The sequence below is a fragment of the Gastrolobium bilobum genome, unplaced genomic scaffold, assembly GCF_033153095.1.
Source record: "Gastrolobium bilobum isolate Gb01-03AN ecotype WA unplaced genomic scaffold, APGP_CSIRO_Gbil_v1 utg16668, whole genome shotgun sequence".
NCBI lineage: Eukaryota > Viridiplantae > Streptophyta > Magnoliopsida > Fabales > Fabaceae > Gastrolobium > Gastrolobium bilobum.
In genome coordinates this window covers 424,660-447,549 of record NW_026898163.1, presented here as the reverse complement: position 1 = coordinate 447,549, position 22,890 = coordinate 424,660, and the positions used below count along the sequence as shown (strand labels likewise).

At 32.7% G+C, this 22,890-nt stretch overlaps 3 protein-coding genes, 1 non-coding gene and 1 pseudogene across 6 annotated transcripts; 2 read left to right on the top strand and 3 right to left on the bottom strand.

The window, feature by feature from the left end:
• Positions 1-3,544: 3,544 nt before the first annotated feature.
• LOC133313394 (TATA-box-binding protein) lies at positions 3,545-9,919 on the top strand. 2 transcript variants are annotated; one of them, XM_061514753.1, is made up of 10 exons: positions 3,545-3,848; positions 4,141-4,235; positions 5,528-5,615; positions 5,975-6,046; positions 7,731-7,781; positions 8,073-8,117; positions 8,246-8,338; positions 8,944-9,045; positions 9,152-9,225; positions 9,606-9,918. In XM_061514753.1, coding segments are annotated over exons 2-10 (603 nt in total). In that variant the 5' UTR covers positions 3,545-3,848; positions 4,141-4,158; the 3' UTR covers positions 9,607-9,918. The 2 variants fall into 2 exon arrangements, with proteins under 2 accessions (XP_061370737.1, XP_061370738.1); XM_061514754.1 differs by having other exon boundaries at positions 3,545-4,235; positions 9,606-9,919.
• Positions 9,920-10,203: 284 nt separating this feature from the next.
• On the bottom strand, positions 10,204-13,266 carry LOC133313392 (TATA-box-binding protein-like). The gene is made up of 6 exons (XM_061514752.1): positions 13,222-13,266; positions 11,792-11,836; positions 11,571-11,663; positions 10,867-10,968; positions 10,687-10,760; positions 10,204-10,210 (listed from the first exon to the last, which is right to left on the bottom strand). Exons 1-6 carry the CDS (start codon positions 13,264-13,266, stop codon positions 10,204-10,206), a joined length of 366 nt encoding a protein of 121 aa, XP_061370736.1.
• A 212-nt stretch (positions 13,267-13,478) lies between these two features.
• Positions 13,479-14,504, bottom strand: LOC133313391 (small ribosomal subunit protein mS80 (rPPR6)-like; annotated as a pseudogene).
• A 481-nt stretch (positions 14,505-14,985) lies between these two features.
• On the top strand, positions 14,986-15,078 carry TRNAY-GUA (transfer RNA tyrosine (anticodon GUA)). The gene is made up of 2 exons: positions 14,986-15,022; positions 15,043-15,078. It is a non-coding gene; the product is annotated as a tRNA-Tyr (tRNA).
• A 3,485-nt stretch (positions 15,079-18,563) lies between these two features.
• Positions 18,564-22,076, bottom strand: LOC133313403 (CBL-interacting serine/threonine-protein kinase 14-like). 2 transcript variants are annotated; one of them, XM_061514767.1, is made up of 2 exons: positions 22,046-22,076; positions 18,564-19,891 (listed from the first exon to the last, which is right to left on the bottom strand). In XM_061514767.1, the coding sequence occupies exons 1-2, from the start codon at positions 22,074-22,076 to the stop codon at positions 18,633-18,635; spliced, it is 1,290 nt and encodes a 429-aa protein (XP_061370751.1). In that variant the 3' UTR covers positions 18,564-18,632. The 2 variants fall into 2 exon arrangements, with proteins under 2 accessions (XP_061370751.1, XP_061370750.1); XM_061514766.1 differs by lacking the exon at positions 22,046-22,076 and having other exon boundaries at positions 18,564-20,132.
• Between the last annotated feature and the right edge of the window lie 814 nt (positions 22,077-22,890).

The window sequence follows — 22,890 nt, the reverse complement described above, 5'->3', positions numbered from 1 at the left end:
GAGAAGAAGAAGCAGAAAAAAATGATGAAGAAGAAGCAGACTGTAGACTCCTCATTCTCATCCCCATCCCCATCCCCATCCTCATCCCATACCCATACCTCATGATGTATTCAAAACTTTTGTTTATGACTACCTTTATTGATACATTTTTCTAATTATATGAGATTATAATGTTAATTTGTTTGGGATTATAATTTGTTAGTTTGTATGGAATTATAGTGTTGGTGTGTATGAGATTATAATTTGTTAGTTTGTATGAGATTATAATTTGTTAGTTTGTATGGGATTATAATTTGTTGGTTTGTATGGATTATAATTAGTTAGTTATTTTGTTTCAATGAGACATATAAGTATTTTTGTTTTGGTTGTACTGTTTACAGGTTTGAAAATTTATTAATTTAAATATTTTTTTTAATTTTTATAATTTTGTAATGGAAATTTATGGATATCCCATCGCAATTTTTGCAGATTATTGCGCCGGTATTCACATTCCATTGCAAAATTTGTGATGGTATTTTCATTATTACATCACAAATTTGGGACGATTTTTGTATTAGACGTTGTATATTTGTGGACTGAATTTTTGCGACGGTATTGTAATACATTTCCGTCGCAAATTCTTATGGTTACTTGCGACGAGAATTTCATTACATCCAAATTTTGCGATGGGATTTTCAAAAATTCCATCGCAAATTTGCGACAGTGTTGTAATATAATTCCATCGCAAACTTTGCAATGGGTTCTTTCCCCATTTACTCTGTGACGGATAATTTGCGACGAGAATTCCGTTGCAATTTGCGACGGTATTCTCAGTATTCATGTCAACATTTTGCGAAGGAAAATAAGTGTTTTGTGATGGATTTTTTCGTTCGCAATTTGCGACGGAATTCATAACAAGAAAATGCCATCGCAAAATTCGTTTGCGATTAGATTTTTATCAACGGCTTTTTTCAGTCGCAAATGGTGTTTGTGATCGAAGTTTCCAGTTTTGCGATGGAAAATACCCGTCGCAAAAAGGCTATTTTCTAGTAGTGAATCTCGATACGAGAGGGAAATATTGAGATTCTAATATAATAGTGTTGCAGAGTGGTAGGCAGAAAGAAAGGTAGGTAGAATACCTTTTTCCAAATAATATTTATACAATTAAAAGATTTTAAAATTTTGTAATGAGTTACCATATCTAAAAAGTTGATTTGGTCCATTCTTTTTGTTCCTTAGGAGTTGAAAACTACATTTTTGAAAATCAGTAATAGACTACAATATGGATAAGGGCTACCAAACCTTTGAAAAGTTATAATGGCTAATTTTCTCAAACATCAAATTCTTCACCTACTTTTACATCTTTAAGAGCTTATAAAGCTTGATTTTAACACATGCGTTAATGACTGATGCACCTAATAGCTATCCTAGAAAGAGGCTCGATTCATATGCATTACATGCCATCGTGTGCGATGGTTAATTACGTTTATCATTGCTGTCACTTATTGCCCTGCATGAAAGTAAAGCTTTCACTACAAGGTTTCTAAAAAGGTTTATGTCCTACCCAATAAGAAGAGAGGCTCACATGCTCCATGTTAGTAACTTGACCTTTATGTATGCGCACTTTTTTTCTCCATATACAAACTACATCTCATTCACTAAATAATTTGTGTCAAAGTCGTTGCATGTGCACATCATCCTTACTTATTGGAGAGCGGAAGAAACGATCCTGGATAGTCCATGACTGGTTCTCCATACTACGATCAAATGATGCACCACAATACCACATCCTATTCTAAACTCAAAACAAGATACTGTTTATTTATCATTCGGCTTAAATTTTTAGTTTTATTTATGAAAAAAATATAATAAATTACATGTATTTTCAAATAATTATGTCTATATTCATTGCATTATTTGACTTTTTTATGCAATTAATATTATATATAAAAAATTTATTGTCTTAACAATTAATTTACTCTTTATGACGATTCTTTACTCGAATATGTATTTCAATTAATTTTTGAGAACAAAAAATAAATCATTTTTGTCAGATATTGTTTTTATCCATTTCTGCCCCGAAATAAAAATTGAAAAAAAAAATGATTCTGGAAATGTTGTCATGCACACCCTAGGTGTCTCTTTGGGATATATTTTTTTTTAGCTTCTCTTTTTCTTAAAAATATAAGTTAATTCAAACAAATTTTTACAAAAGCTTTTATAATAAAAATAGTTTTTTTTATAATGAACAAAAAAATCAAAAGGTAAAAGCTTTTATGAATTTTTTTTTTGAAATGAAAAGCTTTTAAGTTATTTTTAAGTTAAAAATTTTATATAATTATCAAACAATTTTTAGCTTTATTTTTAAAACTCTTTCTTTTAGTTTAAGCTTATAAGTAGCTTTTAGCTTAAAAAGAAGGTACAAAGAGGCTCTAATAATTAAGTTTTTTTTTGTAAAACTAATAATTAAGTTTTAGTATGACCACCTATGTTCCGCCGACACTGACACGGGACACGATACGACACTCCGACACATTAATTATAAAAAATATTAGATTTCGACACGTTAGGATACATTTTGATATAAAATAATAATTTTAATTTATGTAGTATATATTATATTTAATATTCAATAATTTAACAAAAAAATGAAGCTAAACTTATAATACCCATCAATTTTGCAAAGAAATATAAGATATCCCAAATATTTATATTAAGTTCAATAAAATGGTAATGGTCATCCAACGAATCTAATAGTTAGAAGTAAAAAACGCAACACAAACGTAACCTTTGAACCCTTTTTTGAATTTGTAACATGTGTGTTGAAGTGTCATTGAGTATCAAAAATTGTGAGACACAATACACCAAATTTTTGAAGTGTCGTGCATAATAGATGACCACATCTCTTCCCGTTTTAAATCTCTTAGGGGGCGTTTTGTAGAGGAGAAAATTTTTTTTACCAGGAAAATGGGAAAATGCAATTACTAGAGAAATGGTAGGAAAACAAGTTTGATAGAAAAATTTAAAAAAAGATGTTTGGTTGACCGAAATATTACCGGAGAAATATTTGCAACAATATTATTGTGGAAATTTTTCATTACACCATTTTTCACTTCCCCGTCCATATCCAAAATACCACATCTCATGGTGTATTTTGGAATAGTGTTATTGTGCCAAAAACCAACACAAACCATGTTTCCTATCCTTCTAAGTTGCTTAGTATTTTTTTTTCAATAACTTGTACCAAACATAGTATACACCAATGCCTACCCACAATTGCCCATCAAACCCAAAATAAAACCTATATCAAACACACCCTTAATAATTGTTTACCAAAAAAAAAAAACTCTTAATAATTAAGTTCCTTTTATTAAAAAAGAAAAAGAAGAAGAAAAAGAGGCGCAATCCATCTCTTTGAGTCTTGACACAAAAAGGCCCATGTCCACTTTTTCTCTAAGCCCAACCAAGTCAATTTATTACGTGGCATTTCACTATTGGCTACAATTCTCTCTCTATATATAAGGTGGCAGCTGGCTCTCGCTATATGCTCCAGATCTTTCCGCACACAGCATAACCCTCTTTCCCTTTCTCTCTCTCTCTTTATATCTCTCAGCTTCAAATTCTCTGGACAAAGCACTCTCTCTCTCTCTCTCTCTCTTATATGCCTCACAAATTCACATACAAATTTCATATCTTCGTCTATAAAAGAACCCTTCTTTCGAAATCTTCCCGCTCGTTCCCCACTCTTCTCACTCTTTAATTTGCTTTTTTTTTGTCCTTTTTCTTATCTTCCTCGATCAACGATAAAAAAAACCCTAATTCAATTCTCCTCGTTCACAGATCAAAACCCCTAATTGATTTTTTGCAAGGTCTGATGATTCTTGCAACTGCGTGTGATCTAAATAGTCGTATTTAAATCCCCAATTCATCTTTTACTTTTTAAATAAAGAAATAATTTAAATAAAAAAAAAACAAGAATTCTATTGATCGCATGAAAAAAATTTCTCCCAACAGTTATGTTCTTTTTAACTTTTAAGATCTGGGTTTGGGTTCCTTTTTAAATTTTATTTTTATGTTGCTTTTCATGTAAAGAAAAAAAAAATGCACCTTATTGTTTGGGGTGTACTAATTAATGTGGAACATTCTGGTTTTGTTGATTAGATATAATATTTAGGATTCATGGCTGACCAAGGACTGGAAGGTAGCCAACCGGTAGATCTACAGAAGCACCCTTCTGGGATCGTGCCTACCCTTCAGTGAGTATCCAATTTTTTATTTTTATTATTATTTTTAATATCATGTGCTTCCTCCTTTACTGGTTATAAGCATCAGATGGATAACTATTACATTTTACTTGCTTCATGGAATAATAGGAAGTGAACTGTTGTTGTTAGTATCCAATTGAAGTGATTCCCCATGTTGTCGTTTCTTCTAACATGTATGATGATAGTATTGAGAATTCAACTTATAAATAAGGGAGATGTTATACTTACAATCTCTTTTCCCATACCATCACTTTTATAATTGTTGGATCAAAATCAAATTAACGGCTCTCACTTAATGTTATTTTGTAATCGTTGATTTGATTTTGATCCAATTATGATAAAAGTAGTTATAAAGGAAATGAGGTTATAAGTATAACCTTCCTGTGAGTAATAACAAAAAGTATTTTTGGAAGTACAATAAGTATGACCAACAACCAATAAATATATGACAAATCACGCTTGGTACTGGTACCCATGAAATAAAAGATGGATACTGTTAATCCCCAGCAGTTATGCTTGAATTTACATATAGCTGGTCTGTCCTCTTTTCCAGATTTGTCGATGCATTTAAAAATTTAGTATAGCAGGGTTTAGTCGCTACTTTGTCCTATTGAGTGTAGCATGTATTTATCTTCCTATATAGATTATCCATATTGGTGAAATTTGCTTTGTATGTTTCTTAAAGGAATGTGTTTATATTTAAACCAATTTATTGTGATGCTGTGCCTAATAAGATGGCAAAATGTATTGGACCGACCACTTTCCATCTGCTGCTTCGTTTTCTAGATGGATATATCTGTGTGTGAATGTGTTGTAGTGGAGAGGCGCCTCATGCCGCGATCATGGCTCGTCACATAGATACAATACAATCTCTATATTACCCCCCTCCCCTCCCCCCCACCTGAACTTAAATCACCTGTTAAGTCCAATTAGTGGATCTTTTTGTATCCCTTGACCACTTTCTGATAAAGGATTTTACATGTCATGCCGTCCGGTGGTCGTATGACCGTATCATACCTAGTTCTGTTGTTAACTACTTTGGATTGATAACCTTCACTTCAATTTATGTCGAAATATCTAATAATTTTTTTTCTATTTATATTCACTTTGGAATATGTAATAAATATGCTTCTATTTACGTTGGCATATCTAATGAATTTACTTCTATTTATATTCACTTTGGAATATGTAATAAATATGCTTCTATTTACATTGGCATATCTAATGAATTTTCTTCTATTTACATTGTTATAATCTAATAATCAAGCCGTTTGTACTGCCAGAAATATTGTGTCAACAGTCAATTTGGACTGTAAATTGGACCTTAAAACAATTGCACTCCAAGCTCGTAATGCAGAGTACAATCCCAAGGCAAGTTTCTTTCGCTGATATTGAATTTTACTCATATACATGCATGTGCACAATTGCACATGTGCATTGTGCGCTTTTTCCTTTTTCCTTTGCTTTGGAAGTACGATGAAGGTTAACTTGGTGTTGTACAGTTATGATGTCATGTATCCTGCTTTTTGAAAATTATTGCATTTTTATCTGCTCTAGAGAAGCTTGGTTGATCTAAGACTAATATTTTATATCAATATCACTTTTGATATCAGCTACTTGTCACTACTCTTCTGTTATTCAAAATAAATAATCAGCCTATATAATATATATGCTCGTTCTAGTTGGTCATTTGTATGCTGAGCTGATGTTTGTGGTGTGATTCTTTGCAGCGTTTTGCTGCTGTCATTATGAGGATCAGAGAACCAAAAACAACTGCACTTATTTTTGCTTCTGGCAAGATGGTAAGCTTCTTTGCTCGACCTGCTACTTCTGTCATGGAGTTATATTTTGTTGTTGTTTCTAACATTGTCTTCAAGTAAAAAAGTGAGTGAAGTTGTATGTTAGTTGGTAGTCGTATGGTTCTCTTATTGAGTTGTTTTCTTATATATTGTAATTTAATTAACTACGTTTATAAGGCCTATGGATGGACTGGGGTGAATTGGTTACTGCATAAAATTCAGATTTGTTCATTTGTCTCTGGTTTATCATTGGAGGCTCTTGTGATGAGGTTGCAAACATGGTCATCAGAATTGCATGAATTCAATACAATTCATGCGATTTTTTATGCCCAGTTTTCACCTAATAGATACAGATCATATTGGTTATTGTTTTGTTGCCAGAACCATAGGAATCTCTATTCTGCTATATAATTCTTGGAGGATAGGGAGCCAAACAGCTGCTAGAGGGTGAGAAATTTATATGGTGATGGATGGATGTGGCCAGAATCTCATTGATGGAGAGGTCAAAGTGCTGTAACTCCTGTAACTTGCCACCCAGATAAATAGACACAGCAAACCAAAAGTCAGGGTGTGGGTAACAGGGCCTGCCCTAGCAAAGGTCAGGCTCTGGGGATGGTAGATACTCTGGCATCTGCAGTGAGGGTGGTGGGATTGGTATGGGGTGAAACACATCTAAGGTTTACTGATATGAGATAGAAGTGCAGAGAGAGAAACATAACCGGCGGCTGAAAGAAAAATAGGATTTTGCTTGCTAGTTTCTATGCAGTATAATGAGATAGAGGGGATATTGGAGAAACCCCAATCATTAATGTACATATAAAGGAAATAAGGAAACAGTTTCAATTATGGTAATTAGTATCACATGATACAATCCAATACAGAAAAAGTATGCAAATCAAACGTGTGAGTCAGAGCTGACCATGAATCACTTTTTGAATCACGGGATCACACGATTATGTTCTGTATTGCGAATCGAATAAGGATTTGTGATTCAAAATCCAATATGATGTTGGAAAGAGAAACGACAAAGAAGTGCTGAATTCAAATTTGTAGAATCTGAATAGTAGTTATTATTACACGGCAGATTAGGGATTTCCCAAAATCCCAATTCCCAACCAAATTCCAATTCGATTTCTTCCTTTCTCATTTATGATTTCGTTCTTTCTTTTTCTTTCTCGTCTTAACCAAGGGATCATTCATTCTTGATTCGTGTTAATTCTTCCTTTTTCTTCTTGATTTATTCTTGATTTTGGTTTTTGGATTTTTTTATGATTTGGATTTATACAATATTATGTAGTTTTAAGTCATTTTTCATTATGTTTCTAAATGTTATGATTCGATACAATTCATAATTCAAGATAAAAAATAAGTCTACATTTTGCGATTCAACAACCTCGAGTTTCATTTCTATAATTATTTTTACAGTTTTATTATGCAAAAAATGTACTTTATTCTATTTTAATAATTGATCACGAACCCTGTAATTCACTATACATTTTGATTCACAATTAGTGAAATAGACCTTTCGATTGCGATCTGATTCATAGTTCGACAGCCATGGCTGCAGAATAAATTTTTTGTCTTCTCTGCTTTATGCTCAAGGCTATTGCAAGACCGATTCATTTGATATGGTGCTTGTAAAGGGCTTCTGTTTCTAATGTTGTCTTAATTTAATTGGTATGGCTAGGTTTGTACTGGAGCTAAGAGTGAGCATCAGTCTAAATTGGCAGCAAGGAAGGTATGCTATTCTTTTTTTAATCTCATTCATCCTGCGTATGTCATTGGTGTTTCTCAAGTGGAGGAGCTGGAGGTAATTAGACTGGGGAGCTAAGCCATTTGTGGTAGCTTTGTTTTGAGCCTCTTCATTCTGTTGTTTTGAGTAGAATGAGCTCCTTAAACAATTGAAGGAGGATGGATTGTTTAATGTCCTCTTCACATGTTTATAAATTTGATTGCTTTCTGCAGTTGGGATCGGAAAGCCCTTTATTAAAATTTTATATTCTAATTTATCTTATTTTTCCTCATTTAGTATGCTCGTATTATCCAGAAACTTGGTTTCCCAGCTAAATTTAAGGTACTGCTTCTACTCTTCCTCATTATCTTTGCTGAATTTTTTACATCTACTATTGTTTATTTGCTCTTTTTTCTATGCTCAACCTAAATAGTGCTTGGTTAATAGTTGATTTGTATGTTATTCTTCAGGACTTCAAGATTCAGAACATTGTTGGCTCTTGTGATGTTAAGTTCCCTATACGGTTAGAGGGTCTTGCATATTCCCATGGTGCTTTCTCAAGCGTAAGATATTTATTTATTCTTTAAATAATTCTTAGGTTTGGGTTGGGCTTCCAATGACTTTCACATTAAAAATATATTTTATTTCATAATTAATGTTGGACAATCATGTCGTAATTTTCGTGATCGTCTAATATAATTTATTTGGTGTTTTCTTGAATTATATATCTGATGTGAAATATTCAATAGTAAAACTGTATTTTGTTTCGAGGGCTCTGTTTTAAAGTATGGAAAACATTGATTTGACTGATTCTTAATTATAGATGCAAAACCAAAACTAATGTACATGGCAGCCAATTTAATTTTCATTGGAAAGAAGCTGCTTTGGTCCTACTAAATTCTTCCCCAAACATTGGAGGTACTTACATTTTTAGAAGGTTTTTATTGAGAATTAAAATGGAGGGAAATGGTGAAACTTAACGAGTAGTATGATAAATCACGATGCTTGTGTGGTAACGAAGCATAGATGAATGATGGAAAGGGCCATCTTAAGTTGTGTCTCTGCATGAGCAATTAGATTCCTCATGTCTTTTTATTTATTTGCATTAAGTTAAAGTTTAGGAATTGAGGAAATGATGGATTTATGTTGAACTTATTTGTGGTGGCAGTATGAACCAGAGCTATTTCCGGGTCTAATCTACCGAATGAAGCAGCCTAAGATAGTTTTGCTTATATTTGTCTCTGGAAAAATTGTTCTAACAGGAGCCAAGGTAATAAATATTCTTGCTTATGATTCCTTCCCCCTTATAATTTTTTTCTTTTAAAACATTTTGGGTTCACTGGATTTTTTATATTTGTTTCGTTTCCATCTTTTAGGTGAGAGATGAGACTTACACAGCTTTTGAGAACATATATCCTGTGCTTACTGAGTTCAGGAAAAATCAACAATGGTATGGACATGGCTTTATGCATTTAGCTCTTTTTTTGCTATTTATTGGGTATATAGATTGTTGTAATTTCAATGAATTGCCGTCATTGTGTCTGCTATTGTTTTGCTTTCTTCCCTTAACCATCAGGATTGTAACTGCATTAGCTGTAGATACCGGAATCTACAATATAGATACTGTTCTAGATTGTATTTTTACAGAAAAGTTGGATGTTACACGTGATGTATTCACAATATGAATTGAACTTTGGTTTCTTTTGAGCATTTTTCATGGTGTTGTTTAGAGCACGTTTCTGTGTGTGACTGGGGTATATGGCAGTATGGGTTTGTCACTTATTGTGTGCTCCTAATGCCATATTTTGGATTATTTTATGTTTATGGCAGATAATTGTCAAGAGCAGGAGCAGTGTTCTCGCAAGAGAAGTTCGTGGAACTGTAAATATTAAGGCAGAGGAGATATCTGGATTGATAAAAAATTAAGACAACAGTTTTGTGTTGTTCTGTCTCTTTTTTTATGGGTCTTGATGTAGTTAAGTCGAGAGGATATCTGTTCTATTGAATTGACATATTATAAAATGATTTTGAAAAGGAAGAAGGGAAATAAAATAGAAAAAATAAAATAAAATGGGGGAGCCAGATGGAAATAACATACTTAGTTCTGACAGTTTAGCATCTCGTAAAGTTTTAAACTGTTTTTTGGGTTCCATGTTGAGGTGTGTCCTAAGAGAATGGTCAATGACATATTGGTAGGAAATGTGGGGCACAAAAATTAATATAATACTTTTTAATAAATTAATTACGTATTTATTATAATTTTGAGAATAATTACGAATCTACTGCACAATATGACGCCTTTTTTTAGCGTCACATGTGACGTCTCAATTGAGACGTCTCACCCAAAGGGGAGACGCCCAAATTGGGTGTCACATGTGACGCCCAAAATAGGCGTCACATGTGCAGCCTTATAGTCCTTGTTACAACTTCAAACCCTGCAACAATACTGCAACCAATCATGATGGGAAGGGGGAAGAAAAAATGCTAACCACTTGCTTGTTAAGATATCTGGCAACACATTAGGTTGCTACACGAAGATTACCAAGTATAACAATCGGTACAACCAAAATTTGTTGATGAAAGTCAAATTTTGTCATGCATTTTCTTTTTAGAAGTAGCTAACGTAAAAGAAAATTGATCTTTTGTGTCAATAAAATTATGAAAATAAAAAATAAATATAAAAATATTACTAAGGTGAAATTTTATGAAAATTTGTGAACTTATTTAATATTTTTTGTGTTTATATTTATTTAAGTAATATAAGAAGGAAAAAAATGTGTGTTACTTTAAAGATATAAAGTTGTGTCATTTTAAGTGAGAGAAAGAGATACATAAAGTAGGAGAGAGAGTGGACAAACAAAATAAAAGTGTTGGCAAAAAAAGAGCTAAATGCATAAAGCCATGTCCATACCATTGTTGATTTTTCCTGAACTCAGTAAGCACAGGATATATGTTCTCAAAAGCTGTGTAAGTCTCATCTCTCACCTAAAAGATGGAAACGAAACAAATATAAAAAATCCAGTGAACCCAAAATGTTTTAAAAGAAAAAAATTATAAGGGGGAAGGAATCATAAGCAAGAATATTTATTACCTTGGCTCCTGTTAGAACAATTTTTCCAGAGACAAATATAAGCAAAACTATCTTAGGCTGCTTCATTCGGTAGATTAGACCCGGAAATAGCTCTGGTTCATACTGCCACCACAAACAAGTTCAACATAAATCCACCATTTTCCTCAATTCCTAAACTTTAAAGCAAATAAATAAAAAAGACATGAGGAATCTAATTGCTCATGCAGAGACACAACTTAAGATGGCCCTTTCCATCATTCATCTATGCTTCATTACCACACAAGCATCGTGATTTATAATACTACTCGTTAAGTTTCACCATTTCCCTCCATTTTAATTCTCAATAAAAATCTTTTAAAAATGTAAGTATCTCCAATGTTTGGGGAAGAATTTAGTAGGACCAAAGCAGCTTCTTTCCAATGAAAATTAAATTGGCTGCCATGTACATTAGTTTTGGTTTTGCATCTATAATTAAGAATCAGTCAAATCAATGTTTTCCATACTTTAAAACAGAGCCCTCGAAACAAAATACAGTTTTACTATTGAATATTTCACATCAGATATATAATTCAAGAAAACACCAAATAAATTATATTAGACGATCACGAAAATCACGACATGATTGTCCAACATTAATTATGAAATAAAATATATTTTTAATGTGAAAGTCATTGGAAGCCCAACCCAAACCTAAGAATTATTTAAAGAATAAATAAATATCTTACGCTTGAGAAAGCACCATGGGAATATGCAAGACCCTCTAACCGTATAGGGAACTTAACATCACAAGAGCCAACAATGTTCTGAATCTTGAAGTCCTGAAGAATAACATACAAATCAACTATTAACCAAGCACTATTTAGGTTGAGCATAGAAAAAAGAGCAAATAAACAATAGTAGATGTAAAAAATTCAGCAAAGATAATGAGGAAGAGTAGAAGCAGTACCTTAAATTTAGCTGGGAAACCAAGTTTCTGGATAATACGAGCATACTAAATGAGGAAAAATAAGATAAATTAGAATATAAAATTTTAATAAAGGGCTTTCCGATCCCAACTGCAGAAAGCAATCAAATTTATAAACATGTGAAGAGGACATTAAACAATCCATCCTCCTTCAATTGTTTAAGGAGCTCATTCTACTCAAAACAACAGGATGAAGAGGCTCAAAACAAAGCTACCACAAATGGCTTAGCTCCCCAGTCTAGAATGTGAAGAGAACACAGTACCAAATGTTTAAAGATATTCCTCTAGATGAGAATCTATCATAATGAATACAGCATGAATATAAGAAAAGACTTAAGCAATTTCTATTCCAAACTAGAACTATAATCACATTTAAAGTCTCCCTACAAATCTTCACATCATGTCTTGTTTTTTTATACTGAGAATCACCTTGCAAAGGAAAGATATGCTTTGTTCCTCACCGTAAAACTTCCCCTAACATATCGAGCACTGTTTATATAAGTGTTTATCCTTTTAAATGACACAACTTATATCCTTTTACTCTTACAAAGAGGTGGGACCCATACCTTTATTTTTTTTGTCAACTCTCTCTCCTCCTTTATCTATCTCTTTCTCTCTTTTAAAATGACACAACTTTACATCATTTAAAAATGACACATTTTACCCTAAATTTAATGCTTGAAATGAAACTAACGTTGAACTGAATTCAATGTGATATAGGGTAAACAAGTTGATCCTAATGGAGTTTGCTTAAAAATGAAACTGAGTATCATAAATCTGTCATGATTTCAAATAAAATCGTGTATCAATTCCAAATGGAAACTAATAAAAAGATGAATGCTATACATTTAAAGTAGCATCTTAGTTTCCTAGCAAAAAAGATGGTTCTCAAATCCAACTAGTTTAGCTCAAGATATAGCCAAAATAATGTGGGCTGTCAGTGACTGTCACTTCATGGTAGAGAAGTAAGTAACACTATACAACATAGATTGTTACATCATATGTAAGGAACAACTAAAAGTTAAGTACTATTATAATCATGTTCCCGGTTAGCAATCAAAGACTCTACAGAATTAAGTATCACAAATTAATCTAGATACCACCTACTCATTCAAAGAAAATGCTAGCAAAAACAGCAAATATGAGAAGCCTTGCACAATTGTATAAAGCCCTATTCCTATAAAATACACCAATAATTCAGTTGGTAAACAGCACCTTTCTTTCGTCTTCTCGGTGTGTCTGTTTGTATGGGTCTGAAGGGGGAATCAGACATACTAATTCTTATCCAACCCAACCCAATTCCACAAGAAAGAAAAAAGAAATCACCATATATAAAAAATTAAGACACTGCATGCTAATGACATCATTATGGAAAAGGAAGGATATGAAACATGACCAACTTAATTCAATACAGCAAAGAAAGGCTGGTCAAAAACATTAAACACATCAACAATCATTTCTGAAAAATTTTCCTCTCGATTATTTGTGCATTAAGATTGTAACATACTATTAAAATTTGGTGTCAGAAAAAACTTACAAATACAAGGCCTCTTGCATTAATGTCACACCACCTTAAAGAGCCAAGAAAGTTTAGACCTCTGAACTAACTGCATTCAGTCTCCACAACCTCATTTTCCATCCCCTTGATAGCTCTAAGCAGGGCCCTATCCTAAGCCTTCAAGCAGAGAGAATGGATCAACTTCTCATATTCATCAACACCGGGGTAGACACCAAAATCCTACACTTCAATCAATAATTTCAAAGCCTTATCAAACTGTTCTAATTTGCAATATCCAAGTATAAGTATGTGATACCTAACAGGGTTTAACTCAAAATGCTTCTTTTTAGCTTCTGCCAAGATCATCCTAGCCTCTTCCATCTCACCACCATTTGAATAAACACTAATAAGAACAGTATACATTTACACATCTGGTTTTAAACCTCTACTTTCCATTAGTTTTATCACCTCCATAGCTTGTCCCATTTCCCCAGCTTTGGAATAGGCCATAATAATAAAATTGAAAAACAGTATTTCCAAGAGGTGGACCATCTGCAATCATTTTAAGATTAACTGTTTGGCTGCATCAACATCTTTAATCCTACACAAGGCTCAAACAAAAGCCGAAAATGGCTTTATTGCATGTTTCCTCCTCTCCCTAGGGATATCATTCAACATCTCCAAAGCTAATTGCACAGTTTATTTTCTTGACAAGTTTAGCAACCAAAAAGTTTATAGAAGACATAGATGGAACTAATTTCCCTTTCTCTATTGCTTCCATATACACTGCATGGGCTTCTTTAGCCATTTTGCCTTTACAAAACCAAGATAATATTTACCTACTTTCTCACCATCAGGCAGGCTTTGTGCATATCAAATGCTGATCGCTATAACAAAGAGCTTCAATACTGTAGGAAACTATTAATTCATTGAGAATCCTAACATTGAGTATACCCCATTGTTCTCTTTCTCACCAATATCCATAACCAAGTCCCAAAGACAGTAGATTTCTTTCTTCCTTAGACCACTACCACTGCAACATATTGCAAAAACAAGGGATTCCACAACAAGGGTGGTGACCTTAAATGATTTCTCATTCAAAACCCACTAAAAAAACCTGATAAGATTCTCACCTAGAACACATGGAGTTTCAATTACTTTGATTACAAAGTCTTTCAAAAAAACTTTAATTTTCATATTAGACAAAATGACCAATTACTTTTTTGGAAAAATTTCATCAATGCAGTTGTGGTTTGCTTTAGAATCATTCATGCTTACGTGATTTTTTTTATCACATATGCTCGTGTGATTTTAAAAAGTAAAAAACTACATTGGCATATGTGATAAAAAAAATATCTTTTTGCAAATCATAGGGGCATATATAATAAAATAAGACCATTGGGACATAATTGATTCTGGAGTAAATCACGCTTGAATTGGTGAAATTTTCCCTACTTTTTTTAATGAGTAACTTAGTTTTAAAGGTATTTTAAGACACTACTAATTTTAAGATTTTCATTGAAAGTTTACTGATAGGCACATTTTCATCACATATACAGAAGGAAGTGCTCATATAACTCTCTTTTGGCATTTACAATTGCAATACTGAAAACAGCTATACGTACGAAAAATAAATAAATAAAGTACTAAAATAAATTATTTGCAACATAACTTCAAACCGACCTTAGCTCAGTTGGTAGAGCGGAGGACTGTAGTTGGTGAAAATCAAATGGATATCCTTAGGTCACTGGTTCGAATCCGGTAGGTCGGAATCTTTTTATTTATTTGTTTGTTTTTTAGTTTAGAGAAAATGTGAAGCAGAACAATCCCCTAATAAACTGAGAAATAAAAATAGGAAAATTCATTATTGTGATCACGAACTGTAGCAATATACATGAAGTTTTTGAAATTAAACAAAAGAATTCATAAGAACATCAACGTGATAAAGGGTAAGACTTTTGAGTAGACAAAAATTAATAAAGAACGAGTTATCACGCACCATTCAGAGCAACAGGAAGATAAGTATAGTGGAGCAAACAAGAGTGAAAGGTATTTTGGTTTCTCTAGTGGAAGCTCCCATTGTCGAAATAGGAGAAGCTAACATAATATACATGTTGATGAAACTTTTGGTGGCAACATTAGAAGATTTAATGTAGTCATAGAGCTTCCTTATGACAATTTTTCTGGAGCCAATGTTCCTAGTGATGAAAATATGTAGTATGCGACTACATCAAAGATATTTTGCAGCAAAATTAAAATTAAAATTTTGTGGCCATAAGTAGTAATAGAAAAACTTGGGTGATAGACCATTTAAGTATGAAATTTTCCAAACGTGGAAGAAGCACCATTGCCCAGTGGCGGATTTAGAATTTTTTATAATAGGGGTAAAAACAAAATATTAAAGTTATAAGATAAAATAGACTAAGTATTAGAAGAATTTTTTAGGGAGGAACTAATTTATTATTATTACAAAAATTACAAAAAGAATATTTTGTACTTATAATAGCAATAATAAAAAAAAAAGTTACGAAAGGGAACCCGGGTCTGGCTGCCTATGAGGGCGTGTTTCGAGATAGTTCTGGTCAATGGCTATCTGATTTCTCTTACAGAATTGGTCATTGTAATGCTATTATGGCAGAATTATGGGGTATCTTGAAAGGTATTCAAATGGCTTGGGACAATGGCTGGAGGAAATTGGTTATTGAAAGTGACTCTGCAACAGCGGTCACGTGGCTTACTGCAAGGAGTAAGCCAGCCTGTGAGTATCATATTGTTACTCGTATACGGGCTTGGATGAATAGAGAGTGGTCTGTTGTTATTAAACACTCGTACAGAGAAGGAAATTGCTGTGCAGATTGGTTGGCTAACTTCCTTCTGTTGAATCCAGAGATGGATGATTTTTGTATTTTCCTTTCCCCTCTTGCGGGAATTTATTTCTTGTATTTAGCTGATTTGGGTGGGTTTGTCGATCTCATTGTATTGGGCCTAGTTAGTCTTGTCTTGTGGGGGTTTTCTATCCCTTCAGGGTACCAAAAAAAAAAAGTTTAGGAAAGGGCGACAGACAATCCACACCCCTCTTGGGCCTATGGCATACGTTCAATGTCTAGACATATGTAAAACCTAACTAAGTAGATTAAAATTGAGAAAATAAAACTCGATCAGCTAGAAAATGAAAAAAATTAATTGGATTGATTTTAGTTTTAATTTCGAAAACTATTCCGATGGAAACTGAACCACAAATTAATGGAGTGGGCATTCAATTTAGACTTGTATTATAAGATTGATAATTAGTTTAGAGTTGTATATGTTGTATTGGAAATTCTAACATAATTTTACTATTAATTTGATATTTGGATTAGGTATTTTGATGAATGTATTATTTATGTGACTATTAAGCCATGTAATAACTGTCACATATTTGTTATGAAGCAGGCATCATTTTGAAGAATATTCTGTTATTTGCCGATTAAATGAATTATTTGCTGGTTAAGTGGGCTATTGTTGTTTAAATTAATATTATTAAACTCAAACCCGTGAATGACCCAATCAAGATACTAGGTTAATGTGTCACCAGTTAAACTAAAATCATATTTTAATATGAAATAAATAAAATAATTGTTGCAAAATGAATAATAAATAACATTGGAACAGAGGTAAATGAAGTGTTGGTAGAGTCCTCTTTCCGTGATTTGAATCCACATTTTATCAAAAAATTAAAAATCTGCTCTTCGGTTAAACAGACCCGGTTTAATCCCAATTAAATCGGTTGGTGGTCTAATTTTCGAGTTAACCGGTTGAACTGGCCGGTCCAGTCCAATTTTGAATCTTTGATACTAGTGGAGTAGTGGTACATTGCATGTAGTACAGATTATGCATGAAACGTACAGTACACCTACCTTTTCTTCCGCATTGGTTAAAGAGGGGTGGTTATGCTTTTTAGACCTTTTGTCTTCTAGAATTCTATGTCTCGTCAAAACTTGCGTCTAACATTTGTTGCTTTTGCAAGTTGCTTCTAAGAAAATTCCAAGTTGAATTTGCTTTTGCAAGTTGCTTATATGATAAGTAATTATTCCCTTCGCTTCAGATATAATTCAATAGATGAGGATATCAACACGTGCATTGATTTCTTAAGATAATTCATACTTGATAAGCTTGTGTTATATTAGCTGTATCATGTGATATGCTATCAAATTGTTCAGTGTTTGTACATATATAGAACCGTCGCTAATCAGTGTTGTCGCTGGCCAGACCACTCTCCACCTCAACTGCTAATATAAAATTATAAACTTTGTTTTGATACAAGATCAGACAAAATAAGATAAAGTTTTAAGGTTGAATTTTGATAGAGTCATGAATTAAATGAATACAAATAAATTTTCTTTGAAATTAATTATGCAATTTGGTGCAACTCCAGCTTTTGGCCAAATTGTTAGGAAACCGAAAGGAAAGTACCTTTGGTAATCGTTATACTCAATGTAATTAATGCACGTTTTCAAAAATGTTTGACTCAATTATTGAAGTACTTTAAATGATGATAGGAAAAAAAATTAAAATTAAAATGAGTTGTTACACAAAAAGACAAATAAAATATACCTTTCAAAGTTTACCAAAAAAAAAAAAAAAATACCTTTCAAAATAATTCTAAACAAAAAACTTCACACAGTTGATCCAAAAGTTCTTCGCTTGATATGTTCGTTTCCCATATCAGCTTGTTGTTCCATCCGGCTTTCTTATTATATATTCCCTTTTCATTACATCATATTGAGGGTTTACTTTTTTAACAAAATAAATAAATCGAAGAATATTGTTTGTGTCTCATTTAGAAGTTAGTGCTCCAATTATCAAATTATTAATCAATGCGCATCTAGTTAATTTTCATAAAGTTCATGAGTACTTCATGAAGTGGTATAAGAGTATAGGCATACATTAAACATGTTGCAAGTGGACCCTTTTCCTTTAACCACCCTAATTGGTAAGTAAAAGCATGCTGCATCAGTGCATCTGCATGCTGCCAAAATTGTCTTACATCTCACGTAAAACCTCAGCAGCCTATTACTTTGTCACCAAATGAAATAAATAAATAAATAAACTCTCACTTTTTAAACAGTCGATACTGTTTTTTTTTTTCCTTCCTTTCTGTCAAGGAAGATTAAATTTAACAACAAAAAAAAAAGAGTAAGAATAATGTAATATAATGTTTATTGTTGGTATTATTGTGTCATATGACCGATCATTGATGCAATCAGTAGTTACAAATGTAAAATAAAACTAATTTTATTGTAAAAATAAATAAATAAAACTATTTACCATAAATCCATTCTGAAGTCACCGGGAGACAGGCACATCCGGTTTAAGAGCCAATGCAAGAAGCCGTGGCTTTAAAGCATCTCTCCAAAACCGTTCACCAATTGCCACTCCTCTCTCACTTCTCTTCACTTCAATCACATAAAGCTCATCCGTTAACCGGTAAACCCGAACAACAATTCCAAAATTACCATTCAACCCCTCTAGCCTCACTCCTCCACAACCGCTCTCACCACCCTTTATCACTCTCACTAGTCTTTCCATCTCCGCCACCTCCTCCACCATCTCCACCACCTTCTGCGGCAACTTCTCCGTGACAAACCGTTCAGTGCAATCCGAATGTTCCGGGTCAGTAAATAAACCCGACATGTCCAACCCGGATGAAAAAGATATCAAATCAAACGCGTTCAATCTCTTAGTCACAGCCTGATAATTCTTCTCCCGTTCAGGGTCCGACCCGACCCATGTGTCCTTATACCCGCCATGACAGAACCATGGGTCCCGCATGATCTCATCAACGGTTATTCTCGTATTTGGGTTTGTGTCCAACAACCTCGATAAGAGGTTCCTCAGTTCATTCGATGTCCATTTCGGGAACCGGAACTGTCCTCTATAGATCTTCCTGTACAAAACCGTAATATTGTAATCATTGAAGGGCAAATACCCAGCGGTGAGTACGAACAAAACGACGCCGCAAGACCACACATCCACCGTCGCACCATCATAGCCCTTCCTAGCGAGGATCTCAGGTGCCACGTAGGCAGGGGTCCCACAAACTGTATGGAGCAAACCTTCGGGTCGGGTCGGGTCCTTAATTGAGCCCAACCCGAAATCCGACACTTTGATGTTCTTGTTTTCGTCGACGAGGATGTTGTCGAGCTTGAGGTCGCGGTGGAAGACACCGCGGGAGTGGCAGTGCTTGACGGCGGAGATGAGCTGCCGGAAATATCTCCGGCTGAGATCCTCCGTGAAGCGTCCCTCGGCGGCCATAACTCCGAAGAGGTCGCCGCCGGATGCAAACTCCATGACGAAGTAGATCTTAGTCTTGGTTGCGAGGACCTCGAAGAGTTCCACAGTGTGCGGGTGGCGCAGTCGGCGCATGATAGAGACTTCGCGCTCAACGTGCGCCATGTAACCGTTTTTCTGGACCTTGCGTTTGCTCACGGCCTTCACCGCCACGCTCTCCATCGTGTTCACGTTCCGCGCGTGGTACACCTTCGCGAACCCGCCAACGCCCAGCAACTTCACTATCTCGTATTTCCCGAACAAAACGACACCTGCTGAAGCCTCGTCCTTCGTCGTCGGGCACTCTTTCTCCATCCCTGTGTCTGCGACAGCGCCCTTTTGTGCAAAAACGGAAAGTACAGAAGCCGTTACACTTTAGAGGGAAAACCGTACAGTGTTTGTACGGAACCTGTTTCAAGAAGCACGCGCAAAGATTTGAAGTGCGTACTGTGAGAAGGAAGAAGAGAAGCAAGGTAGTATTTATATACATGATCATGTTTAAACTATATGTGTAACAACCCAATTCTTATTAGTTTGATTATCTTTTACTAGTTTAGTTTGTTTATATTTTAATTAGGGGATCATGTTTATTATCTCATACGTGCTAATTTAAATTGATAAATATTACTTTCTTTTCTATACTACTCTAAATTATATTTTTCATGATTGATTCGATTGATTGATACAACACACAAAAAATAAAAAATTTAATGAGATTTATTAAAAAGAAGAGAAAAAATAAATAAATGAACCTCACTCACATTTTGCCTATTGTTTCACAGAGAAACATATTTTCTTATACGGTTCATTTTTTCTTCGGTTACTGCGGATAAATTATCTGCAGTAAGTCAATACGACGTCGTTTTGAGATGAAAATTATGGTATTTTTGTAATTTTAATTTATTTCAGAGTTATAATAGTCTTTATATTTATAATTTTTTAAGATTTCAATATCAAAACGACGTCGTTTTGAGAATAAATACAGATAACTTATCTCTGCAGAAATATTTTTCTCTTTCTTATATTTCATGGAAGGAGATTATATTTATTACCTTTTGTTTTTATTACTTTTTATTATTAATTTTTTTATTATTGGATCAAAATAAATCATCGATTCTTACTTGATGTTGCTTTATAATCATTGATTTAATTTTGATATAATAATAATAAAATTAGTAGTAAGAGACAATAAGAAAAAATAATAGTTGTTATCAAAAAAATAAAAAAAAAATAATAGTAAAATATAAATTATCCCATATTTTATTACTTAAGTTTATCTTATTAATTTTTTATGTTTAAATTAATTATCTTATCTTATGAATAATTATGTTATTTATAATTCATCTCATCTCTTCAAACATATAAACCATTATAAAATATCTAATCATTCACCCAATCGCGAAATAAATTAATTGAACAATTATATATATTTTTTAATTACTTCCTTTCAATGGAATCTATGGTGAGAAGACAGGTAAGCAATAAGTCCAAGTCAAATGCTGTCACTCTGCTTTGTGTTAAACAAGCTGAGTTAAAATAATAACGGTGAATCAAATAGTGATAGCTCAGTTGGTGCATGAGAGTTGAGCAGGTAGAGAGAGATAGCATGTGTTCGAATCCTCCCAGTACCAACTTTGGGAGGGGTTTAAAGTCTTAATCCTGGACCCGCCCCGAATCGAATTAGTTGCGAAACGATAAACCGATTGAAATATTTTCAAAAAAAAATAATAACTGTCAAGGCTATAAAAAAAAATTAATAACTGTCAATATCCAATTATCCATAACTCACAGCTACTTTTATTTTTATAGGAAAAGGAAAAAAATGTGGAATTTCTGTTGCATATTGCACAAAACAAATACGTAAAAATAGGATATATGAAAAAAAGAAGAAGAGAAAATATGATTTTCAGATGTTTTTAACTAGGGGAATGCTAAAAAAATATAAAGTGATAATTATATATTTAAAAAATAAAAATTATGATAAAATATGTAATAAATTATAAATTTATTAAAAAATTATTTAATGAACATTTTAAATAATTTATATAACTCTATGCTTTTTTCTTTTAAGTATATATTTATTAGATAATAGTGTCAAGTAGCAATATTAGTGGCCGAGAATTCTTACTTAATTATTATCAATAGTGTCAAACTTTAAAATTTGACGTCAAATTCTAACGGTTGATTTTTGCCAATTAATAATTATTATTTATTAAAATTAATAATTCATTAATAAATTTGATTCCCAATAGATAATAATAATTGATTGACGAAAATTAACGATTAGAATTTGATATCAAATTTTAAAGTTTGATATCAGTGTCAAAGGGTCCTGCCCATATATATATATATATATATATATATATATATATATATATATATATATATATATATATATATATATATATATGGTCAGGATCATTTTACACCAGAGTAAGTTACACTCTCAATCTTGTCCATTAATCCCACTTATATCTAAGGGCTCTAATTTTTTAGTAATGTGAGTCATTAGATACAAGTGGATCAATGATCAAGATTGAGTGTAAGACTTCTAACTCTTACACTGGTGTAAGAATATCCTGTCCATATATATATATATATATATATATATATATATATATATAATATCTAAGGGCTCTAATTTTTTAGTAATGTGAGTCATTGGATACAAGTGGATCAATGACCAAGATTGAGTGTAAGACTTCTAATTCTTACACTGGTGTAAGAATATCCTGCCCCTATATATATATATATATATATATATATATATATATATATATATATATATATATATATATATTCACATCCTTCCTTAGCCTCTTCCCATTGGTGTTGATTAATTATTATAATATTTTAAAAAAACACAAAGAGAAAATAGGTAAGAAGGAAAAGATTGTACAGGCTTGATGGGGAGAGAATGAAGAATTAGAAAATAATTTGCAAAGAAGTAATTAAAAAAATTATAATTGATGAATTAATTTATTTTGTGGTTGGTTAATTACATATTTTATAATCCTTTATACCTTTCAAGAGATGAGATAAATTATATAATAAGTTAATAACATACTTAAAAACAAGATAATTACTTTAAAATAAAAACAGATAAGATAAACTGAAATACTAAAAGATAAACTAAACTAAATGTCAAATTTTAGGAATACGATGGATATTGCTGAATTCTCATTTATTGATGATTCTTCATCCTCAGCCTTGAGGGAATTATATATAGTGAAATAAAATAACTACTCCTAATTTTAAGAAACAAAAAATATAA